The sequence below is a fragment of the Scyliorhinus torazame genome, chromosome 4 (genome assembly GCF_047496885.1).
Source record: "Scyliorhinus torazame isolate Kashiwa2021f chromosome 4, sScyTor2.1, whole genome shotgun sequence".
NCBI lineage: Eukaryota > Metazoa > Chordata > Chondrichthyes > Carcharhiniformes > Scyliorhinidae > Scyliorhinus > Scyliorhinus torazame.
In genome coordinates this window covers 47,977,654-47,998,404 of record NC_092710.1, presented here as the reverse complement: position 1 = coordinate 47,998,404, position 20,751 = coordinate 47,977,654, and the positions used below count along the sequence as shown (strand labels likewise).

Genomic DNA, 20,751 nt, shown 5'->3' with positions numbered 1-20,751 from the left:
GCTAGTTGATATGCTGCAATTGGTCTCACACAGGCTGGTCCAAAAGAGGCCGATCTTTCGGTTTGCAGTTCTTCTTATCCCCCTGGGCTTTCGCGCCCTTTGGGGTGGTTCGAACTCCAGATCCAATAGATCAATAGAGTTCCGATCACCCTCATTGATCCTGGCCAATTAGGGGGCGGATACCTCAGTGGCTGGGCGGGTCCTAGCTACCATTGTCATAGGCACGACGGCCTTTACAACTAATGGCAAGTGGCGCCGGTTCGTCTGCTACTGTTGTAACTCCTTAATTCAAACTTGATTGTCCTGGCGGAAATGGTGATTGACTCTTTATGGGTACAAGTTTCAGTCAGGCCTGGCTTCTTTGCACAATACACAGAGGCTGTGTTCCTGTCTGTGTTCAAGCTGACCACAATTCCCATGATCTTTTGCAGGTAGCCATTTTAGATGGCTACAGATACAAAGATCGCGCAGATACAAAAGGAGATTGCAAGCATGCTTAAGAATATCATTGAAGTCAGTTACAATGATTGGAGATCAACTATTCTGATGGTACCAAAACCAGATGGAATGAAACGATTGTGTGTTGGACAAGCAAAGTGTAATATCAAAGTTTATTTACTAAAAGTATACTGAGCAGTACCTTTAACAGAAAGGGTGAAGGAGATTCTGGCTTTTGATCATAGATCATAGAATTTACAGTGCAGAAGGAGGCCATTCGGCCCATCAAGTGCTCTTGAGAGCACCCTACCCAAGATCAACACTGCCATCCTATCCCCATAACCCAGTAACCCCACCCAACACTAAGGGCAATTTTGGACAATAAGGGCAATTTATCATGGCCAGTCCACCTAACCTGCACATCTTTGGACTGTGGAAGGAAACCGGAGCACCCGGAGGAAACCCACGCACACACGGGGAGGACGTGCAGACTCCACACAAACAGTGACCCAAGCCGGAATCGAACCTGGGACCCTGGAGCTGTAAACCAATTGTGCTATCCACAAGGCTACCGTGCTGCCCCAAATGGCATGCATCAGTTTAAAGTGGTTGGGGCAACACGGTAGCATGGTGGTTAGCACAATTGCTTCACAGCTCCAGGGTCCCAGGTTCGATTCCCCACTGGGTCACTGTCTGTGTGGAGTCTGCACGTTCTCCCCGTGTCTGCGTGGGTTTCCTCCGGGTGCTCCGGTTTCCTCCCACAGTCCAAAGACGTGCAGGTTAGGTGGATTGGCCAAGCTAAATTGCCCTTAGTGTCCAAAATTGCCCTTAGTGCTGGGTGGGGTTACTGGGTTATGGGGATAGGGTGGAGGTGTGGACTTGGGTAGGGTGCTCTTTCCAAGAGCCGGTGCAGACTCGATGGGCCGAATGGCCTCCTTCTGCACTGTAAATTCTATGTATATCTATGTATAAAGTGGTGCCATTTGGAATGAATAATGCGTGAGCAACATTGCGAAGACTAACTGGACTACACAATTGTGCAGTGTACACTGCAGGTTTGGTGGTGTTCAGGTCACTGCGAAAGGAGCTTTTGGAACATCTGAAGGATTTGCTCGATTGTCCACAGTGGGATGATTTGGTGGTAAACCTGACTCAACGTCTGTTTACCAAAGCTAAATCACATTATGAAGCCACATTGTTAGTCATGGTCAGATTAACGCATGGAATGAGAAACTTAAAGCGATTGGGCACTTCACAATGCCATCGACGAGAAGAGAAGTTTTGAGATTTCTGATATTGTATCCCTTTTGGCAGAAACCCCACGCCACATTTCACCATGATGGTTGTTCCACTGTGTTCCGCCACCCTGGGCTAGTGCGCCGTCAATTCCAGCCTCACTTTACCCTGAGTCGCAGCACAATTTAAATTGACAATTAATTCTTCGAAAATATCCACGGGCTCTGGACTGTCGCTGACAAAAGACGACAGTCATCAGGTTTGTAAATGTAAACACATTTTGAAAAATTAATAACAATAACTATAATTAACTATGCAGTAGATAAAAATGGTTAACGATTATCTAATTACTAACCCACCTCTTTTACTCACCCCCACTCTCTGTACACACAAACGCAAGACTGACAAACAAACACAGAGGGGAAAAAGGTGTAAATACAATGATGGAAGTAAAAGGATAAGGGTCTTTGTTTCAAATGGTTGTATTATAGTTCAGCTTTTTCATACGTTAGCCTTCTCGTACTCCTTTCTACAGTCTAGCCCTTCAGTTCGAGGTTTTTGTTTTCAGTCCATAATGGTTTTCAATACAGATTCATCCAAGTCTAAAGAAGCTCTCCGCAGGTACACACATCCTCATTAGGCAGCATTAATGGAGGAAGAGAGAGCGAGAGGGAGAATGTGAAAGAGAAAGATACATATTCACAGCTGCTCAACTCAGCGTCCAGGCTCCGAATGTCCTTTCTATGGTGATCTGAAAACAATTCCACTCAGGTAGGACCCATCATTGCCTGTCACCGGGCAGAATATGGCCCTTTGCCAATTCATTGGCTACCAGCCAACCAATTGAACCGCCTACCTCCGATCTCTCGGGTGCCACAAAGTCTGAGTTCTGCTGTTCAAAAACTCCACAGTTCATTATTTTACAACGTTTGAGTTCCTTGCTTGCTCTTTCACCTTAAAGGGAAATGTTCAGAAAATATCCATGATCAAAATGATAACCACCAAGTAAAAGGAATGGGAAATAAAGGAATCACCACAAAAGGCACCTTACAACTGACTGACCTTGGAAGAAAGAACTAGAAATTCCTTTGGATGGCTGACCGTTTGGAGGTACTGACAAACTGAAAACTATGCTAGCTGTCGCATCAGTTTGAATCACACCGAATTACCACAAGCAATTTCAGGTGGCCATTGATGCCAGTGATGTGGGCCTTGGTGCTGTTATGTTACAAGAAAATGAAGAAGCTATGGAAAGACTTGTTTGCTCCCCCACCCCGCAAAAGCCAAATACTCGTCAAAGGATGTATTCGACCATTGAGAAGGAGGCGTTGGGTTTGGCATTGGCTTTGCAACCTTTTGGCATTGATGTTGCTACAAATTCATCAGCGATAATTGTTTACACAAACCATAATCCATTGAAGTATTTGGTGAAGTTTAAAGATTGAAACAAAATACTTATTAGATGGAATTTATTGCTACAACAATTTAACTTGAAAGTTATACATGTGGCAGGAAGAGAGAATGTGAATGCCGATATTTTATCATCATTTGAGATGAAAGAAGAATGGAACGTCAAAATTGGGAAAGACAGACTTAAATGTACTATACTGCTGTTTAAATGTTCATGCATAAATATGAGGGGATATGTATCATATAGAGCAATGTGAGTGTATAGTAATGAGTAGTGTTTAAAGTTGAAAATGTTATGCAAAATGAAGCCATATTTTCATATTGCTAGTTCATTCTGTTAAGGGGTTAAGTGTGAGGAATGTACAGAATTGGTATATTTCCATTGCATTTCATATCTGTTGCAGGAATGCTCTTCAAAGTCTGGTTAAGGTAATATCTGTTGCAGTCATATTATTAAAGAACCTTGATTATGATATCCAGACTGTGTTTCTGTTAAAACTTATTTTAAGATGAGTAAAACATTAGGTAACCATTGTTTCTATCTATTTATGTCTTTTCATACAGAAAGTTAATGAAACATTATTATTGTTTCTGGAAATCCCCTGGGTAATAGATCATTTATGAGAGATTGTATTTTGTGCTAGCTGATTAAGTGGCGGGATATTATAGTGGGATACAATGATGAAATTAATGGGACGAGCCTTGTATTGCTGTAGTTTTGCAGTGTGTAATCAGCTTTTATGTTGAACAGCAGTTATGCAAATTCTGCCAGGGCCTATTAAGACGCAGTGTATTGCATCTGCTGTTAAAAGAGTCTCTCTTTCTCCAAAAGGTCTACACCGAGATAAGCAAGTAACCTATTTTGTCAACTTTACGTAGAAATGATATTTGAACTGTATTGGGTTGTTTAATTGGAATGAGTGAGTGAGGTGCAGACAGTAAGTACACGTTTTAAAATTTTATTTAAGACCTGTTAACAAAGTTATTTATTTGATGCTAATCTTGTTAATTCTGTGTTTAAATTAACATGTGTTTTGACATAGACTATACTTATTGGTCAGAGTTATCATTCCTGGGGTGAAGTACCCTTCCTTACAGTTTTACAAATAGAAAAAGAGCTCTGGGTTCCCGTCTGGTATTCAAAGAAAATTTGGGGCCTGTCCGTTTCCCCAATAGTATTAGTTTTAAACAACATTTTGTAAGAGCTGACTGAAAGTTCAGAAATCTGCTGATAAAAGGTGTTTTTTTGGACAAACGCAGCATTTGCGTGAAATTGTTGGGAAGCGGCATATTCATTCGCATAGAGTCCAGTTGATCAGTTGAATGCAATGATTTCAACATAGGCTAGGATGATTTTTTACACTGGCAGTTGCAAGTTTGGCTTTAAAAAATAAACAATCTCTTCATATTGCTAGTTAGGGGGAAGGTATGTAGAAATTGTTATATATTACATATAATAATTATATTTGAGGCAGTAATGTTTTAATAGCCTGGATGAGGTATATATTTGATGCAGTAATATTATTACAGAATCTATGTTGTGATATCCAGACTGTATGTCTGTTAAAGCTGTAATTAAGAGTGGCAAATGGTGGGGAAATGCTTGATCCCGACCATTCACTACTTTTTACAGATAAATGGGCTATTAACTTGTGATCCGATTGCTGGAGATTCCCCGGAGTGTCGGTAATTTATGGGAGAGTGGTGCTAAATCCAAGCTAAGCAGGCCATGGAACTTAGTGGGATACAAGGATAAAATGAATGCAGGCTAGGTATATCTGTAGTTTTGCTGTCTGCTAGAAATTTTAAGTTGAACAGCGCTTTTGCCAAATGTGGTCAGCTTGGGAGGAGAATTCTGACAAGGCAGAAGAATTTTCAGTTTGTTCCTGAAAGGCAATCTCTCTCCAAAGGTCTGCACAAATAAGCAAGTAATCATGTTCTGTTAACTTTATTTATCAGTAGAATTTTAACTTTATTGTGTTGCTTTGTTGGAATAGAGAAATCGGGAAGGTGTGAGGCATGAGTTGAAGTTTTTCCTTGTGTTCAAACACTGTTTACCCGATAATTGCTGTTATTTTCCTTGATGTTAATGCGGTCACTTCTTTGTTTAAATTTGCCATTCTCATCCCGTACCAATGCAATTTTGTGTTCTGGACCAGGATCTTGACATCTGGAAGAAAGGAGAAGGATCAACTGGGTGCTTGAAGAAATCAGCTCTTTGCATTTCAGAGCGTGCCCACAGCGGCACATATTTAGAAGCTGAGTGTCTGAAGATTATTCTCATGTCCGCCTGAAAAACAGTGCAAGAGTCATGGTTGGATTTATTGAGCTATGACCCAATTGTAAGCCACACATATTACCTGGCTAATGCTTCCTGCCTGGTCTCAGGAATAGGCAATATTTTCTGTAATTCCACTCTCTTTTCCTTTTTATGTGTCACAGTGAATTTGGTGTCAATTTTGATTCTTTCCCGTGGAAAGTGCCGCCTCTCCACCTGCACCACACGCTATTTGGTGGCTATGGCAACAGCGGATCTTCTGGTCATTATCACTGAGGTCATACTAAACCGAATCGATGATTATTATTTCCCATTGAATTTCCTAAAAATCACCCCTGTGTGTAGTGTTCGCTACGTCCTGCTCCGTATAGCCATAGCCTGTTCTGTCTGGTTCACTGTCGCTTTCACTTTTGATCGATTTGTCGCCATTTGTTGTCAGAAGCTGAAATCTAAATATTGCACCAAGAGAACTGCAGCTGTGGTCCTAGCAATTATCGGCATTCTGTTCACTGTGAAAAACATCCCCATCTACTTTCGATTTAAACCGAGATGGATTATCGACAATGTACCATGGATGTGTTCAAATAAGCGGAGCTATTTTACTGACCCTGTTTGGATTGGATTCAGAAAATTTGAAAAAGTTCTAACGCCACTGATACCATTCGGTTTAATTTTGCTGCTGAACGTACTGACAGTCAGACACATTTTGGTGACCAGCCGGGTCCGTGAGCAACTGAGAGGTCAGAGCGTGGGGGATAATCACAGTGACCCGGAGATGGAGAGCAGAAGGAAGTCGATGATTTTACTCTTCTCCATATCCGGCAGCTTCATCCTCCTGTGGTTTGTTTATGTTTTGTATTTCTTTGATGTGAATGACTTCTTAGATGATGATTCATTTTACATCTTTGAAAATGTTGCCTATATGCTGCGGAACTTAAGTTGCAGCACAAACACCCTGATTTACGTCCTGACTCAGTCTAACTTCAGAGAGCAATTGAAGAGCATGCTGAAATACCCAGTTATATCAATTATTAAATTAATTAATAAACAACACACCTGAGACCAATCAGATGGTGAGGCAGTGCTGAAATGCAAGAGGGTAAAGCAGGTAGCTCGGAAAGGAAAGGCCAGGAGGAGTGGGGGAAACAAAATAACTGTTAGGGATGGGCAAGGGTGAATATGAATGTTTCAGGAGAGGAGTCAGATGATTTCCTGGTGTGCTGGAAATAAATGAGCAAACACCATCGTTCCTTTACCTCCTCTGCTTGATTTCCCATTTCCTCGCATTTTCCCAAAAGTAAAACTTAGCGGGTTCACAGAAAAACAAAATTGTTCGTATATTAGAAATATTACTGTGACAATGCATTATTCTTATTTATTTATCAATATATTCATTGAGTCAATAAACGCTTTATTAAATCTGAGTCCCGAGCTTTCTTAACGCCTGGCTGGGTAATTGGGAAGGTGGGGAATGGGAAGATGGGGAATGTGGCATATGGGAGTTTGTGGAAGGTGGGTGATGGGGAAGATCGGGTTTGGGAAAGGTGGTGTGTGGAGTGGGAAGGTTGACTAGGTGATGTGGAAGATGGGCTTAATGAACATGCGGGATGGAGCAGGTGGGACTGGAATTTGTGGGAAATGGGAAGGTGAGAGGGTGGAGAATGTGCAGGATGGAAAATGTAGTGGATGCGGATTGTGGAGGATTGAAAATGTGGGTTGGGGCAAGTTGAGGAATGGCTAAGTTGGGGGATGGGAAAATAGGCATTGGGAAAGTTGGGTGACGAGGAAGGGGGTGGGGTTGGGAATGTTTTGTTGGGGCAGGTGGGTGCGAAATTAGTGTCATGGGGGTGGAGTGGGGTATTGGCATGGTGAGGGTGGGAAAGTTAGGGGATGGGATGGTTGGGATGGCAAAGGTGTCCTTTGTGGAACATTCATGATTGGGAAGGTGGCGACAGGAGAAGGTATGGAATGTGGTACATCAGGGATGGGGAATGTTGGGAATGAGGAATGTGGAATACACAGAAGGTGGGGGGTGGGGAAGATGGGGATGGTGAATTTGCTGGACGTGCAAGGTGGGGTGTGGTCAAGCCTAGACTCTGGCAGAGCGGTGTGGAGGTTGGTCATCACCACCAGGACCCATTTTCCTTGTGGGGTGGCTGTGGGAGGACGGGGTGGGGAGGTCTTGGGGAGGGGGAGCAGAGATCCTTGGCCATGTCAGTCGGGATGGTCAGTGTCTGAAGCAGCAACTCCTGCAGGTAGATCATTCTAACTGACAGGACAATGGAACAATGATAGATGATGTTGTGATGCAACAAAGATCATTGATCAAAAAGTAGGAGTGACTGGATTCCTTTCTCAAATTGTAGCTTCATATTGCCCTGGGTTTCGTGTAGTTTTGCTTATTCAGGCTTCAGACCGAGACAGAGAGCAAGGACTTTATGTCCATTCTTTCTAAGTGAGTACCCCTCATAGCAACATCGCCGACGACACAAATTGCCACCCCTGTCCCCTGTAAAATGATGGAAAGAGCTTTCCTCTTCATTTTCAAATACTCCATTGCCTGGAGCCAACCTCTGGTCGCTGAACCATTTGGAGATGGAAAGCTTGCTCCCTCTTCCTCTTCCCCTATGCAACTGGCAACAGATGTTGAAGAAGGTGGCACCATGTAAGGGTGCAGTGTAAGCACAGGAGCAGGCAGCTCGATGCCACCAGGCATAGTGATAAACCGAATCTGCCTGCAGACTCCCGCAGGTGGAGCAAAGATGCTACATTGAGATCTGAAAGACTGATCATCATAAATCTTGCCCTACCTGGGTGTATAATCCAGGTGGCATGGTGCCTGTGTCAGCAATTCAGCTCTCTCATATAAATTTAGTTTGGCATAATTTTGAAGTATATAAAAGCCTGAATGGTATCGACAAGGTCTGTGTGGAAAGATGTTTCCTCTTTTGAGCTGAGATCTAGGGGGCGCTGTTTTTAACATCCAGGCACCCTTATGGGCTAGAGAAGATTGATTTTTCTCTGTCCATGGGTTGTCCAACTTTGAGGCTTTACCTCAGAAAGCAATGGAAGCGGGGTCACTGAATATTGTTAAATCAGAGATAAATTGATCTTGTTGGGCAGCAAAAGTTTTTGAGAGTTGTTGGGAATTTAAAAACCGAAACACAATCAAAACATCCATAATCTTATTGAATGTTGGTGCTGTCTTGAGAGGCCCAGTCACCTTCTTCTGCTCCAGTTTTGTATGTTCAAATGGAACCAATTTGAAAGCAAACACATTTGCACAGCGAATTCCTCATTGTAACGCAAAGAAAATGGCCAAATATTTTTTCAGCGAAAGAATTTAAATGGGGAAACCTTGGCGTCCTTAAAACGGATCAGTTGAAAATGTTTGCTGGGGAAAGATGTCCGCCGACACCCTCACCCATTTACCGCCTCTGGTTGGGGTCCCAGCTCCCAGCAGTGAACATTTTCCAGTAAAATCAAACAAAATGGGCTGATCCAGTCGTCAGTGGAACATCTGGATCTCGCGTCTCCCGTTGAGCACTCGGATCAATAGCTCAATGGTGACTCCAAATCTATGGCCTCGTCAATTTAATTGCAGCTACAATTACGAGGAGGTGGAGAGAGAGGAAGAAGCTCATGAGAGGGAAAGAGAGCGTGGGGAATGTTAAAGAGAGGGAAAGTGAGAAAGAGAAGGAAGGGAGAGGGAGGGATCAAGAAAAGGAAAGAGAATTTGCTTTTTCCGAATATTGGAAATGGAGCTGGCAACTCAAAGGTAAGGAGAGTATAGACGGCGTCGCTGCAAGTTAATATCTCTCTCGATGAGGAAATACCCACCCCATCCCCCTCACCATCCCTCTCACGTGGGACTACTTTCTGAGACCATCAAGTTTGTGAGATTCCTTTCCAAATTTGAAGAGAATGATGTGAAGCCATTTTTGTTCTTTTAGAAAATAGGAGGGCAGCTAAAATGGCCCCCAGATATCTGGACATTTTTAGTTCATGGGGAGCTGTTTGAGAGCGTCTAAGCGGTCTACTTCATGCTGCATTGTGATGGGCACCAGGGCCATAGGTCCCCAAGGCACAGGGCACCGATGGAGCCAGGGTTGTGGAGGGCAGAGTGCTGGAGGAGTGGCCGGGGGGGGAGGGAGCAGGACAAGTGGGGGCACAGTCTGCAGTACAGCCTGTTGGACCTGGCTGGGCATGCGAGTACGCACCATGCTAACATGTCTGACTTTTACCCCCTGCAGACAATGGCCTTCAGGCAGCACGTTAGCGCAGTGCTTAGCACAGTTACTTCACAGCTCCAGCGTTCCAGGTTCGATTTCTGGTTTGGGTCACTGTCTGTGCGGAGTCTGCACGTTCTCTGTGTGTGTGGGGGTTTTCTCCGGGTTCTCCGGCTTCCTCCACAGTCCAAAGATGTGCAGGTTAGGTGGATTGGACACCCTAAATTGCCCTCAGTGTCCAAACCGTTTCGGTGGGGATACTGGGTTACGGGGATAAAGGGGATAGGGTGGAGGCGTGGGGCTTAAGTAGGGTGCTCTTTCCAAGGGCCGGTGCAGACTCACTGGTGGCCTTTTGTGGAACATAGGAGCAGGAGGAAGTCTTTCGGCCCTTCGAGCCTGCTCCGCCATTCATCACGATCATGGCTGATCATCCACCTCAAAAGCCTAATCCTGCTGTCTCCCCATAGCCTTTGATCCCATTCACCCCAAGTGCTATATCTAGCCGCCTCTTGAATATATTCAATGTTTTAGCATCAACTACTTCCTGTGGGAATGAATTCCACAGGCTCACCACTCTTTGGGTGAAAAAATATCTCCTCATCTCTGTCCAAAATGGTTTCCCCTCAATCCTCAGACTGTGACCCCTGGCTCTGGACACACCCACATTGGTAACATCTTCCCCGCATTTACCCTGTCTAGTCCTGTCAGAATTTTATAAGTCTCTATGAGATCCCCCTCATTCTTCTGAACTCCAGCGAGAATAATCCTAACCTAGTCAATCTCTCCTCATATGATAGTCCAGCCATCCCTGGAATCAGTCTGGTAAACCTTCGCTGCACTCCCTCGAGAGCAAAAACATCCTTCCACAGAGGAGGAGACCAAAACTGCACGCAATACTCCAGGTGTGGCCTCACCATGGCCCCTTATAATTGCAGCAACACATCCCTCCTTCTATACTCGAAACACCTCGCAATGAAGGCCAACGTACCACTTTACCACCTGCTGCACCTGCATGCTTACCTTCAGCGACTGGTGCACAAGGACACCCAGGTCCCGCTGCACAGCAAAAACAGCACGGGAGCAGAGAGAGGCGGGACAGCGAAAACAGCGCCGGAGGAGAGAGCCGGGAGATTTAAAAAGCGCGGGAGGAGAGAGCCGGGACAGCGAAAACAGCGCGGGAGCAGAGAGAGCCGGGACAGCGAAAACAGCGCCGGAGGAGAGAGCCGGGAGATTTAAAAAGCGCGGGAGGAGAGAGCTGGGACAGCGAAAACAGCGCGGGAGCAGAGAGAGCCGGGACAGCGAAAACAGCGCCGGAGGAGAGAGCCGGGAGATTTAAAAAGGGCGGGAGGAGAGAGCCGGGAGATTTAAAAAGCACGGGAGGAGAGAGCCGGGAGATTTAAAAAGCGCTGGAGGAGAGAGCCGGGACAGTGCTGGGAGAGGTGAGTGCACAAAAGGTGTGGCAGGAGTGCCTTTAGTCACGGAGTGCTGATTGGAACAGAGTGCATCTGAGTTTAGGTGAGTGACTGAGTTCGGGTGAGTGGCCAGAGAGGGCTGTGTTTTTGTTGGTGCTCGGGTTTACCTTGAGGTTCGACAAAAAATGTTTTTTTTTTTTTAATATTTAAATTAATTAACTAGTTGAATATGGCTGGACAGGTGATGTGCTGTTGCTGTATGATGTTGGAACTGGTGGATCCCATTGAGACCGTCAGTGACTACATCTGCAGCAAGTGTTGGCTGCTCGAGGAATTTCGGCTCAGAATTGATGAGCTGGAGACCGAGCTGCACACACTGCGGCACATCAGGGAGGGGGAACATTACCTGGACGCTTTGTTTCAGGAGGCAGTCACACCCGGTAGAATAAGTTCTGTTAATTTGGACAGTGGTCAGGGACAGAGTGGTGTGACTGCAAGGGAGGCAGATAGGGGGATCCTGAGTTTAGGAGTTGAGGAGCCTCAGCCCTTGACCTTGCCCAACAGGTATGAGGTACTTGCTCCCTGTGTGGATGAGGAAGAGGGCTGTAGGGAGGATGCGTTGACTGACCACTGCACCGTGGTACAGGAAGCCATTCAAGAGGGGGGAGCAAAAAGACAAGTGGTAGTTGTAGGGGATTCTATAATTAGGGAGATTGATGGCATCCTTTGTAAGCCAGATCGAGAGTCCCGCATGGTATGTTGCCTGCCCGGTGCCAGGGTGAGGGACATCTCTGATCGGCTTGAAAGGATTTTGGAGAGGGAGGGGGAGGATCCAGTTGCTGTGGTCCACGTTGGGACTAACAACATAGGTAAGACTAGGAAAGAGGACCTGTTTGGGGATTATCAAACACTCGGGACTAAATTAAAGAGCAGGTCCTCCAGGGTTATAATCTCTGGATTACTACCCGAGCCACGTGCCAATTGGCAGAGGGTTGAGAAAATTAGAGAAGTTAACACGTGGCTAAAGGAGTGGTGCGGGAAAGAGGGATTCCATTTCATGGGGCATTGGAATCAGTACTGGGGCAGGAGGGACCTGTACCGTTGGGACGGTCTTCACCTGAACCATTCTGGTACCAGTGTTCTAGCGAATAGGATAAATAGGTTGGTCACAAGGACTTTAAACTAGCAAGTTGGGGGGAAGGGAAGTGTAAAGCTATGGACAGTATAATGGTTAATGAAGATCAAGGCAGCAGGTTACGTGACAGGTTATTTTGTAGAGATATGGGTTCAAAGACAAGGAGAATTAGGAGAAAGGGGAAGAGGAAAAATAAATTGCGATAAGTTGCTGATCAAGGTGTTAGGATTCAGAACAAAAACATAAAAAACAGCATAAGTGTACTTTATCTGAATGCTCGTAGTATACGAAATAAGGTAAATGAGTTGATGGCACAAATCATCGTGAATGACTATGATTTAGTGGCCATTACTGAAACATGGTTAAAAGATGGTCACGACTGGGAGTTAAATATCCAAGGGTATCAGACTATACGAAAGGATAGAATGGACGGTAAGGGCGGTGGTGTAGCTTTGTTGCTTAAGGATGGCATCCGGGCAATAGTAAGGGATGATATTGGTGCTATGGAGGACAAGGTTGAATCAATTTGGGTGGAAATCAGGAATAGTAAGGCGAAAAGGTCACTGATAGGAGTAGTCTATAGGCCACCAAATAGTAACAGAATGGTAGGGCAGGCAATAAGCAAAGAAATAACGGATGCATGTAGAAATGGTACAGTGGTTATCATGGGAGATTTTCATCTGCATATTGATTGGTTTAACCAGGTTGGTAAAGGCAGCCTTCAGGAGGAGTTTATAGAATGTGCCCGGGATAATTTCCTGGAACAGTATGTAATGGAACCTACAAGGGAACAAGCGGTCCTAGATATGGTCCTGTGTAATGAGGCAGGATTGATTAATGATCTTATAGTTCGGGATCCTCTTGGAAGGAGCGACCACAATATGGTGGAATTTAAAATACAGTTGGAGGATGACAAGGTAAAATCAAACACTAGTGTTTTGTGCTTAAACAAAGGCGATTACAATGGGATGAGAGAAGAACTAGCTAAGGTAGACTGGGAGCAAAGACGTCATGGTGAAGCAGTTGAGGAACAGTGGAGAACCTTCCGTGCAATCTTTCACAGTGTTCAGAAAAGGTTCATACCAACAAGAAAGAAAGACGGTAGAAAGGGGAAAAATCGACCGTGGATATCTAAGGAGGTGAAGGAGAGTATCAAATTGAAGGAAAAAACATACAAAGTGGCAAAATTTAGTGGGAGACTAGAGGACTGGGTAGTCTTTAGGGGACAACAGAAAGCTATAAAAAAGCCATAAAGAAGAGTAAGGTAGACTGTGAAAGTAAACTGGCTCAGAACATAAAAGCAGATAGTAAAAGCTTCTACAAATATCTAAAACAAAAAAGAGTCGCTAAGGTAAATATTGGTCCTTTGGAAGATGAGAAGGGAGATTTAATAATAGGAGACGGGGAAATGGCTGAGGAGCTGAACAGGTTTTTTGGGTCAGTCTTCACAGTGGAGGACACAAATAACATGCCAGTGACTGATGGAAATAAGGATATGATAGGTGAGGACCTTGAGAGGATTGTAATCACTAAGGAGGCAGTATTGGGCAAGCTAATGGGGCTAAAGGTAGACAAGTCTCCTGGCCCTGATGGGATGCATCCCAGAGTGTTAAAAGAGATGGCTAGGGAAATCGTAAACGCACTAGTGATAATTTATCAAAATTCACTAGACTCTGGGGTGGTCCCAGAGGATAGGAAAGTAGCAAACGTGACACCACTGTTTAAAAAAGGAGGTCGGCAGAAAGTGGGTAATTATAGGCCGGTAAGCTAAACTTCGGTTGCAGGGAAAATGCTGGAATCTATCATTAAGGAGGAAATAGCGGGGCACCTGGAGGGAAATTGTCCCATTGGGCAGACGCAGCATGGGTTCACAAAGGGTAGGTCGTGTCTGACTAATTTGGTAGAATTTTTTGAGGACGTTACCAGTGCAGTAGATAACGGGGAGCCAATGGATGTGGTATATCTGGATTTCCAGAAAGCTTTTGACAAGGTGCCACACAAAAGGTTGCTGCATAAACTAAAGATGCATGGCATTGAGGGTAAAGTGGTAGCATGGGTAGCGGATTGGTTAACTAACAGAAAGCAGAGAGTGGGGATAAATTGGTGTTTCTCTGGTTGGCAACCTGTAACTAGTGGGTTCCCTCAAGGATCAGTGTTGGGCCCGCAGTTGTTCACAATTTACATAGACAATTTAGAGTTGGGGACCAAGTGCAATGTGTCAAAGTTTGCAGACACTAAGATGAGTGGTAAAGCAAAAAGGGCAGAGGATACCGGAAGTGTGCAGAAGGATTTGGATAGGTTAGGTGAATGGGCTAGGTCTGGCAGATGGAATTCAATGTTGCCAAGTGTGAGGCAATCCATTTTGGGAGGAATAAGAGCAGAATGGATTATTATTTAAACGGTAAGATGTTAAAACATGCTGCTGTGCATTGGGACCTGGGTGTGCTGGTGCACCAGTCGCAAAAAGTTGGTGTGCAGGTGCAACAGGTGATTAAGAAGGCTAATCGAGTTTTGTCTTTCATTGCTAGAGGGATGGAGTTCAAGACTAGTGAGGTTATGCTGCAATTGTATAGGGTGCTGGTGAGGCCGCATCTGGAGTATTGTGTTCAGTTTTGTGCTCCTTACCTGAGAAAGGACATATTGGCACTGGAGGGAGTGCAGAGCAGATTCACTAGGTTGATCCCAGAGTTGAGGGGATTGGATTATGATGAGAGGTTGAGTAGACTGGGACTGTAATCATTGGAGTTTAGAAGGATGCGGGGGGGATCTTATTGAGACATATAAAATTATGAAGGGAATAGAAAGGATAGATGCGGGCAGATTGTTTCCACTGGTCGGGTAAAATGCGAGTGAAATTTGAAGAATTTGAGAAAGGAAACCAAAGGGAGGCTGCCGGTTTGCTTGCGAGGGAAATGAGCTGGAGAGGCTGAATTACCAGTGAAGGAAATTCAAAAGATACAATATGAGACTTTGAAGTGAGCTATGAAAATATTTTCATAATGGGCCCTGATAGCTCAGTCGGTAGAGCTTCTGACTTTTAATCTGAGGGTCCAGTGTTCAAGTCCCTGTCAGGGTTTTGATTATGGCTCAAGGCGTTTGCTTCCCAATGAACGGCAGGAAATAAAAATGAAAAATGCAGGATGCTTTATGGAAAGTGGAAGAACCGTGACAACGTCGTGTTTGCCAAATTGCAACAGCCGTCCAGAATTTTAAAGAATTTTTGCTAGATTTTCAGTTGATGTAAAAACTCTCTCCTGGTCTTATCCAGCATTATACCACTGTAGTAATCTGGCAATGTTTAATCACTTCCCAATTCACAAAATATTTCCTGTTTGTATACTTCTTTCCAGCATAACTGCTTTTAAATTAATAACTTTCAGAATAACTGCAATTTTTACAGTTTCAAAAGCCCAATGCCGATGAATATTTTAATTTGCACTCTCAAAGTCAGCAGGAGAAATCAACAATACTGATGTTTAATCAAAACAATTGAAATCTGCTCTACACTTGCAAAGTTGACTTGCAGATTGGTGCTGTGGCTTAGATGGTTAAAGCGCCTGTCTTGTAAACAGGAGATCCTGAGTTCAAATCTCAGCAATACCGTTGTACATTTAGGTCAGAGCATGTAACCTGTGAAGAATGCTCTTCATTTAATGGTGAACACAGAAAATGTTGACATCAATTCTGTGGGACTGACCTTCAAGCTTGTTTTATGTCAAACTTGATTCAAACTTCCATATCTCCCATTTTTCACGCAACTTCCATTTTCCTCATCTACTCCATTGCATGTAACCTCGCTTCAGCTCTGAATAAGGATCACACGGATTTGAAACATTAACTTTGTGTCTGGTTCCACAGACGTCCTCAAATTTGATGAGCTTTAATCCAATCATTTTTAGTTTCTCATGCAGATTCACAGATTTACTCTGATGAAGAGTGACCCAGCCTCGAAACGTTAGCTCGGTTCTCTCTTCACAGATGCTGCCAGACCCACTGAGATTTTCCATCATTTCCTGTTTTTTTTCAGATTTCACATCTGCAGTAATTTGCCTTTTTATTGGACGATATATGTTGCTGCATGTCAGCAAGAACGATTTGGGCGGGATAAAGGATGGGGCGTTTTCCATGAAGATGTGGCATTGACAGACCTATTTACACCCTGAAACTTTGCGATTTGCATAATTTGCTACTTTACTCGATGAGCTTACTTGCGTTCACACTCTGCCACAACAAACAACAGATGACACGCTTTATTCCCTCTCTCAAAATACAATCTGTATCTCTGCAGCTTCCCACTGATATCTCAGCGAACTAACCGTAATCTTCAATGTCTTGAAGTCCCAGTGCATGTCCCTGGGTAACAACAGTTGTCACATCACAGGTCATTGGTAAAATGCGAGTCCACGTTGAAGAATTTGAGAAAGAAAGCCGAAGGGAGGCTGCCGGTCTGCTTGCGAGGGAAATGAGCTGGAGAGGCTGAATGACCAGTGAAGGAAATTCAAAAGATACAATATGAGACTTTGAAGTGAGCTGTGAGAACGCTTTTTAAATGGGCCCTGGTAGCTCAGTCGGTAGAGCATCAGACTTTTAATCTGAGGGTCCAGGGTTCAAGTCCCTGTCAGGGCTTTGATTTTGGCTCAAGGCATTTGCTTCCCAATGAACGGTAGGAAATAAAAATAAAGAATGCAGGATGCTTGATGGAAAGTGGAAGAACCGTGACAACGTCGTGTTTGCCAAATTGCAACAGCCGTCCAGAATTTTCAAGAATTTTTGCTAGATTTTCAGTTGATGTTTAAACTCTCTCCTGGTCTTATCCAGCATTATACCATTGTAGTTTTCTGGCCATGTTTAATCACTTCCCAATTCGCAAAATATTTCCTGTTTGTATACTTCTTTCCTGCAGAACTGCTTTTAAATTAATAACATTCAGAAATAACTGCAATTTTTACAGTTTCAAAAGGCCAGTGCTGATGAATATTTTAGTTTGCACTCTCAAAGTCAGCAGGAGAAATCAACAATACTGATGTTTAATCAAAACAATTGAAATCTGTTCTACACTTGCAAAGTTTCTTTACAGATTGGTGCTGTGGCTTAGATGGTTAAAGCACCTGTCTTATAAACAGGAGATCCTGAGTTCAAATCTCAGTGGTGCCTTTATACATTCTGGTCAAAGCATGTAGCCTGTGAAGAATGCTTCTCATTTAATGGTGAATACAGAAAACGTTGACATCATTTCTGTGGTACTGACCTTCAAAATTGTTTTCGCTTGTTTTATGTCAAACTTGATTCAAACTTCCATATCTCCCATTTTTCACGCAACTTCCATTTTCCTCATCTACTCCATTGCATGTAACCTCGCTTCATCTCTGAATAAGGATCACATGGATTTGAAACATTAACTTTGTGTCTGGCTCCACAGACATCCTCAAATTTTATGAGCTTTAATCCAATCATTTTTAGTTTCTCATGCACATTCACAACATGTGCAGTAATTTGCCTTTTTATTGGACGATATATGTTGCTGCATGTCAGCAAGAACGATTTGGGCGGGATAAAGGATGGGGCGTTTTCCATGAAGATGTGGCGTTGACAGATTTATTTACACCCTGAAATTTGCGATTTGCATAATTTGTTACTTTACTAGATGAGCTTACTTGCGTTCACTCTCTGCCACAACAAACACCAGATGACACCCTTTATTCCCTCTCTTAAAATACAATCTGTATCTCTGCAGCTTCCCACTCATATCTCAGCGAACTAAACATAATCTTCAATGTCTTGAAGTCCCAGTGCATGTCCCTGCGCAACAACAGTTGTCACATCACATGTCATTGGTAAAATGCGAGTCCAAGTTGAAGAATTTGGGAAAGGAAACCAAAGGGAGGCTGCCGGTCTGCTTGTGACGAATGTGATATAAAATAGTTACTTTAGAGATATTAGTTAATGTAATGTAGAAATAAGCCACTTTGATTCTGGCAAGTAGAGACAAAGGTTTTAGACCGCATGGAAAAAAGCAGGAAGAGGTGTGTCTATGAGAGTGATGCTGCATTGATAGGGGCCGGAGGAAGGGATTGGAAGTGAGCCAATCAGAATAGATCAAACAAGTCAGGAGGGACATAGGATGACCTATGGGTGTCGAGTATGTGAAACTTGATGCCATTTGAATGTATCAGTACTGATCTCTTTGTGTGGGACATTCACTTAGCTCCCGGGGCTGCAGAGAGCAACATGTTATCTGTATCACTGTGGGCTAGGTAGCTTGCAAGCTGAATAAAATAACTAATGTTATACCTGCAAATCCATCTCGACTTTTATTGAGGCCAGACTGACGGAAAAAGAAATTTGGGATTCAACATTTGGTGCCGAAAACCTGGATTTCTCAGGGCGATCCTGGTTTCAACTGCAAAATCAGAATTAGACTGATTATGAATAGGAGGATGGGGAACGAGGGCCCTCAATGTAGAACTGGAAAATGACCGCACATTGATTGTTCCCCTCTTCTTATCGTCTGATTAGTCTGGTCACTCGCGGTTGGCACAGAAAGACCGCCTCGACGAAATCACAGGTCAGTCTGGGGATTAGCATTTTAATTGATGGGATTTCATTTGTGAGTTAATTCGGCTGGGGTAGGCTATATTGTTGATGGGACATTTAAAACTATAAATGGTTCAACTTCATTTGTGAGTTAATTCGGTTGGCTCAAGGCGTTTGCTTCCCAATGAACGGTCGGAAATAAAAATAAAGAACGCAGGATGCTTTATGGAAAGTGGAAGAACCGTGACAACGTCGTGTTTGCCAAATTGCAACAGCCGTCCAGAATTTTCAAGAATTTTTGCTAGATTTTCAGTGAATGTATAAACTCTCTCCTGGTCTTGTCCTGCATTATACCATTGTAGTTTTCTGGCCATGTTTAATCACTTCCCAATTCGTAAAATATTTCCTGTTTGTATACTTCTTTCCTGCAGAACTGCTTTTAAATGAATAACTTTCAGAATAACTGCAATTTTTACAGTTTCAAAAGCCCAGTGCCGATGAATATTTTAATTTGCACTCTCAAAGTCAGAAGGAGAAATCAACAATACTGATGTTTAATCAAAACAATTGAAATCTGTTCTACACTTGCAAAGCTTCTTTGCAGATTGGTGCTGTGGCTTAGATGGTTAAAGCGCCTGTCTTGTAAACAGGAGATCCTGAGTTCAAATCTCAGCAGTACCTAAATACATTCAGGTCGAAGTATGTATTCTGTGAAGCATGCTCCTTGTTTAATGGTGAACACAGAAAATGTTGACATCATTTCTGTGGTACTGACCTTCAAAATTGTTTTCGCTTGTTTTATGTCAAACTTGATTCAAACTTCCATATCTCCCATTTTTCACGCAACTTCCATTTTCCCAGTACCAACATTTTGAATGTCTGTCAGCGATGTCTGTGAGCAAAGATTGAATGATTAAATGATTTACTCTGATGAAGTGTGACCCAACTTCGAAACGTTAGCTCGGTTCTCTCTTCACAGATGCTGCCAGACCCACTGAGATTTTCCATCATTTCCTGTTTTAATTCAGATTTCACATCCGCAGTAATTTGCCTTTTTATTGGACGATATATGTTGCTGCATGTTAGCAAGAACGATTTGGGCGGGATAAATTGTTGGGCATTTTCCATGAAGATGTGGCGTTGACAGATCTATTTACACCCTGAAACTTTGCGATTTGCATAATTTGCTACTTTACTCGATGAGCTTACTTGCGTTCACACTCTGCCACAACAAACAACAGATGACACCCTTTATTCCCTCTCTCAAAATATAATCTGTATCTCTGCAGCTTCCCACTGATATCTCAGCGAACTAACCGTAATCTTCAATGTCTTGAAGTCCCAGTGCATGTCCCTGGGTAACAACAGTTGTCACATCACAGGTCATTGGTAAAATGCGAGTCCAAGCTGAAGAATTTGAGAAAGAAAGCCGAAGGGAGGCTGCCGGTCTGCTTGCGAGGGAAATGAGCTGGAGAGGCTGAATGACCAGTGAAGGAAATTCAAGAGATACAATATGAGACTTTGAAGTGACCTATGAAAACATTTGCGCAATGGGCCCTGGTAGCTCAGTCGGTGGAGCATCAGACTTTTAATCTGAGGGTCCAGGGTTCAAGTTCCTGTCAGGGCTTTGATTTTGGCTCAAGGCGTTTGCTTCCCAATGAACGGAAATAAAAATAAAGAATGCAGGATGCTTTCTGGAAAGTGGAAGAACCGTGACAACGTCGTGCTTGCCAAATTGCAAGAGCCGTCCAGAATTTTCAAGAATTTTTGCTAGATTTTCAGTGAATGTAAAAACTCTCTCCTGGTCTTATCCAGCATTATACCACTGTAGTTTTCTGGCCATGTTTAATCACTTCCCAATTCACAAAATATTTCCTGTTTGTATACTTCTTTCCTGCAGAACTGCTTTTAAATTAATAACTTTCAGAAATAACTGCAATTTTTACAGTTTCAAAAGCCCAGTGCCGATGAATATTTTAGTCTGCACTCTGTGGCGCACATAGACTCCGTGAGACAAATAGAGTGAAGTCGATGAGGCTTTATTAAGCGTGTCTGTTCCCCAGCAGCCCGATAGAAAAC

At 43.5% G+C, this 20,751-nt stretch overlaps 1 protein-coding gene and 6 non-coding genes across 7 annotated transcripts; all 7 read left to right on the top strand.

Annotated features, from left to right (window-relative positions):
* Nucleotides 1-444: 444 nt before the first annotated feature.
* LOC140411331 (probable G-protein coupled receptor 139) lies at nucleotides 445-6,681 on the top strand. Its single transcript, XM_072500453.1, has 2 exons — nucleotides 445-598; nucleotides 5,386-6,681. Exons 1-2 carry the CDS (start codon nucleotides 445-447, stop codon nucleotides 6,420-6,422), a joined length of 1,191 nt encoding a protein of 396 aa, XP_072356554.1. The 3' UTR covers nucleotides 6,423-6,681.
* Nucleotides 6,682-15,141: 8,460 nt separating this feature from the next.
* On the top strand, nucleotides 15,142-15,214 carry trnak-uuu (transfer RNA lysine (anticodon UUU)). The gene has a single exon. It is a non-coding gene; the product is annotated as a tRNA-Lys (tRNA).
* A 453-nt stretch (nucleotides 15,215-15,667) lies between these two features.
* trnat-ugu (transfer RNA threonine (anticodon UGU)) lies at nucleotides 15,668-15,741 on the top strand. Its single transcript has one exon. It is a non-coding gene; the product is annotated as a tRNA-Thr (tRNA).
* Nucleotides 15,742-16,691: 950 nt separating this feature from the next.
* Nucleotides 16,692-16,764, top strand: trnak-uuu (transfer RNA lysine (anticodon UUU)). The gene has a single exon. It is a non-coding gene; the product is annotated as a tRNA-Lys (tRNA).
* A 454-nt stretch (nucleotides 16,765-17,218) lies between these two features.
* On the top strand, nucleotides 17,219-17,292 carry trnai-uau (transfer RNA isoleucine (anticodon UAU)). Its single transcript has one exon. It is a non-coding gene; the product is annotated as a tRNA-Ile (tRNA).
* A 1,987-nt stretch (nucleotides 17,293-19,279) lies between these two features.
* Nucleotides 19,280-19,353, top strand: trnat-ugu (transfer RNA threonine (anticodon UGU)). Its single transcript has one exon. It is a non-coding gene; the product is annotated as a tRNA-Thr (tRNA).
* Nucleotides 19,354-20,226: 873 nt separating this feature from the next.
* trnak-uuu (transfer RNA lysine (anticodon UUU)) lies at nucleotides 20,227-20,299 on the top strand. The gene has a single exon. It is a non-coding gene; the product is annotated as a tRNA-Lys (tRNA).
* Nucleotides 20,300-20,751: the final 452 nt, after the last annotated feature.

What these genes read in the sequence shown, in the direction of transcription:
- LOC140411331 (XM_072500453.1), top strand. Translation starts at nt 445, where the DNA reads ATGGCTACAGATACAAAGATCGCGCAGATACAAAAGGAGATTGCAAGC. An exon ending in GTGTGTTGGACAAGCAAAGT is followed by an intron (nt 599 to 5,385) that starts GTAATATCAAAG and finishes CCTGAAAAACAG; the next exon opens with TGCAAGAGTCATGGTTGGAT.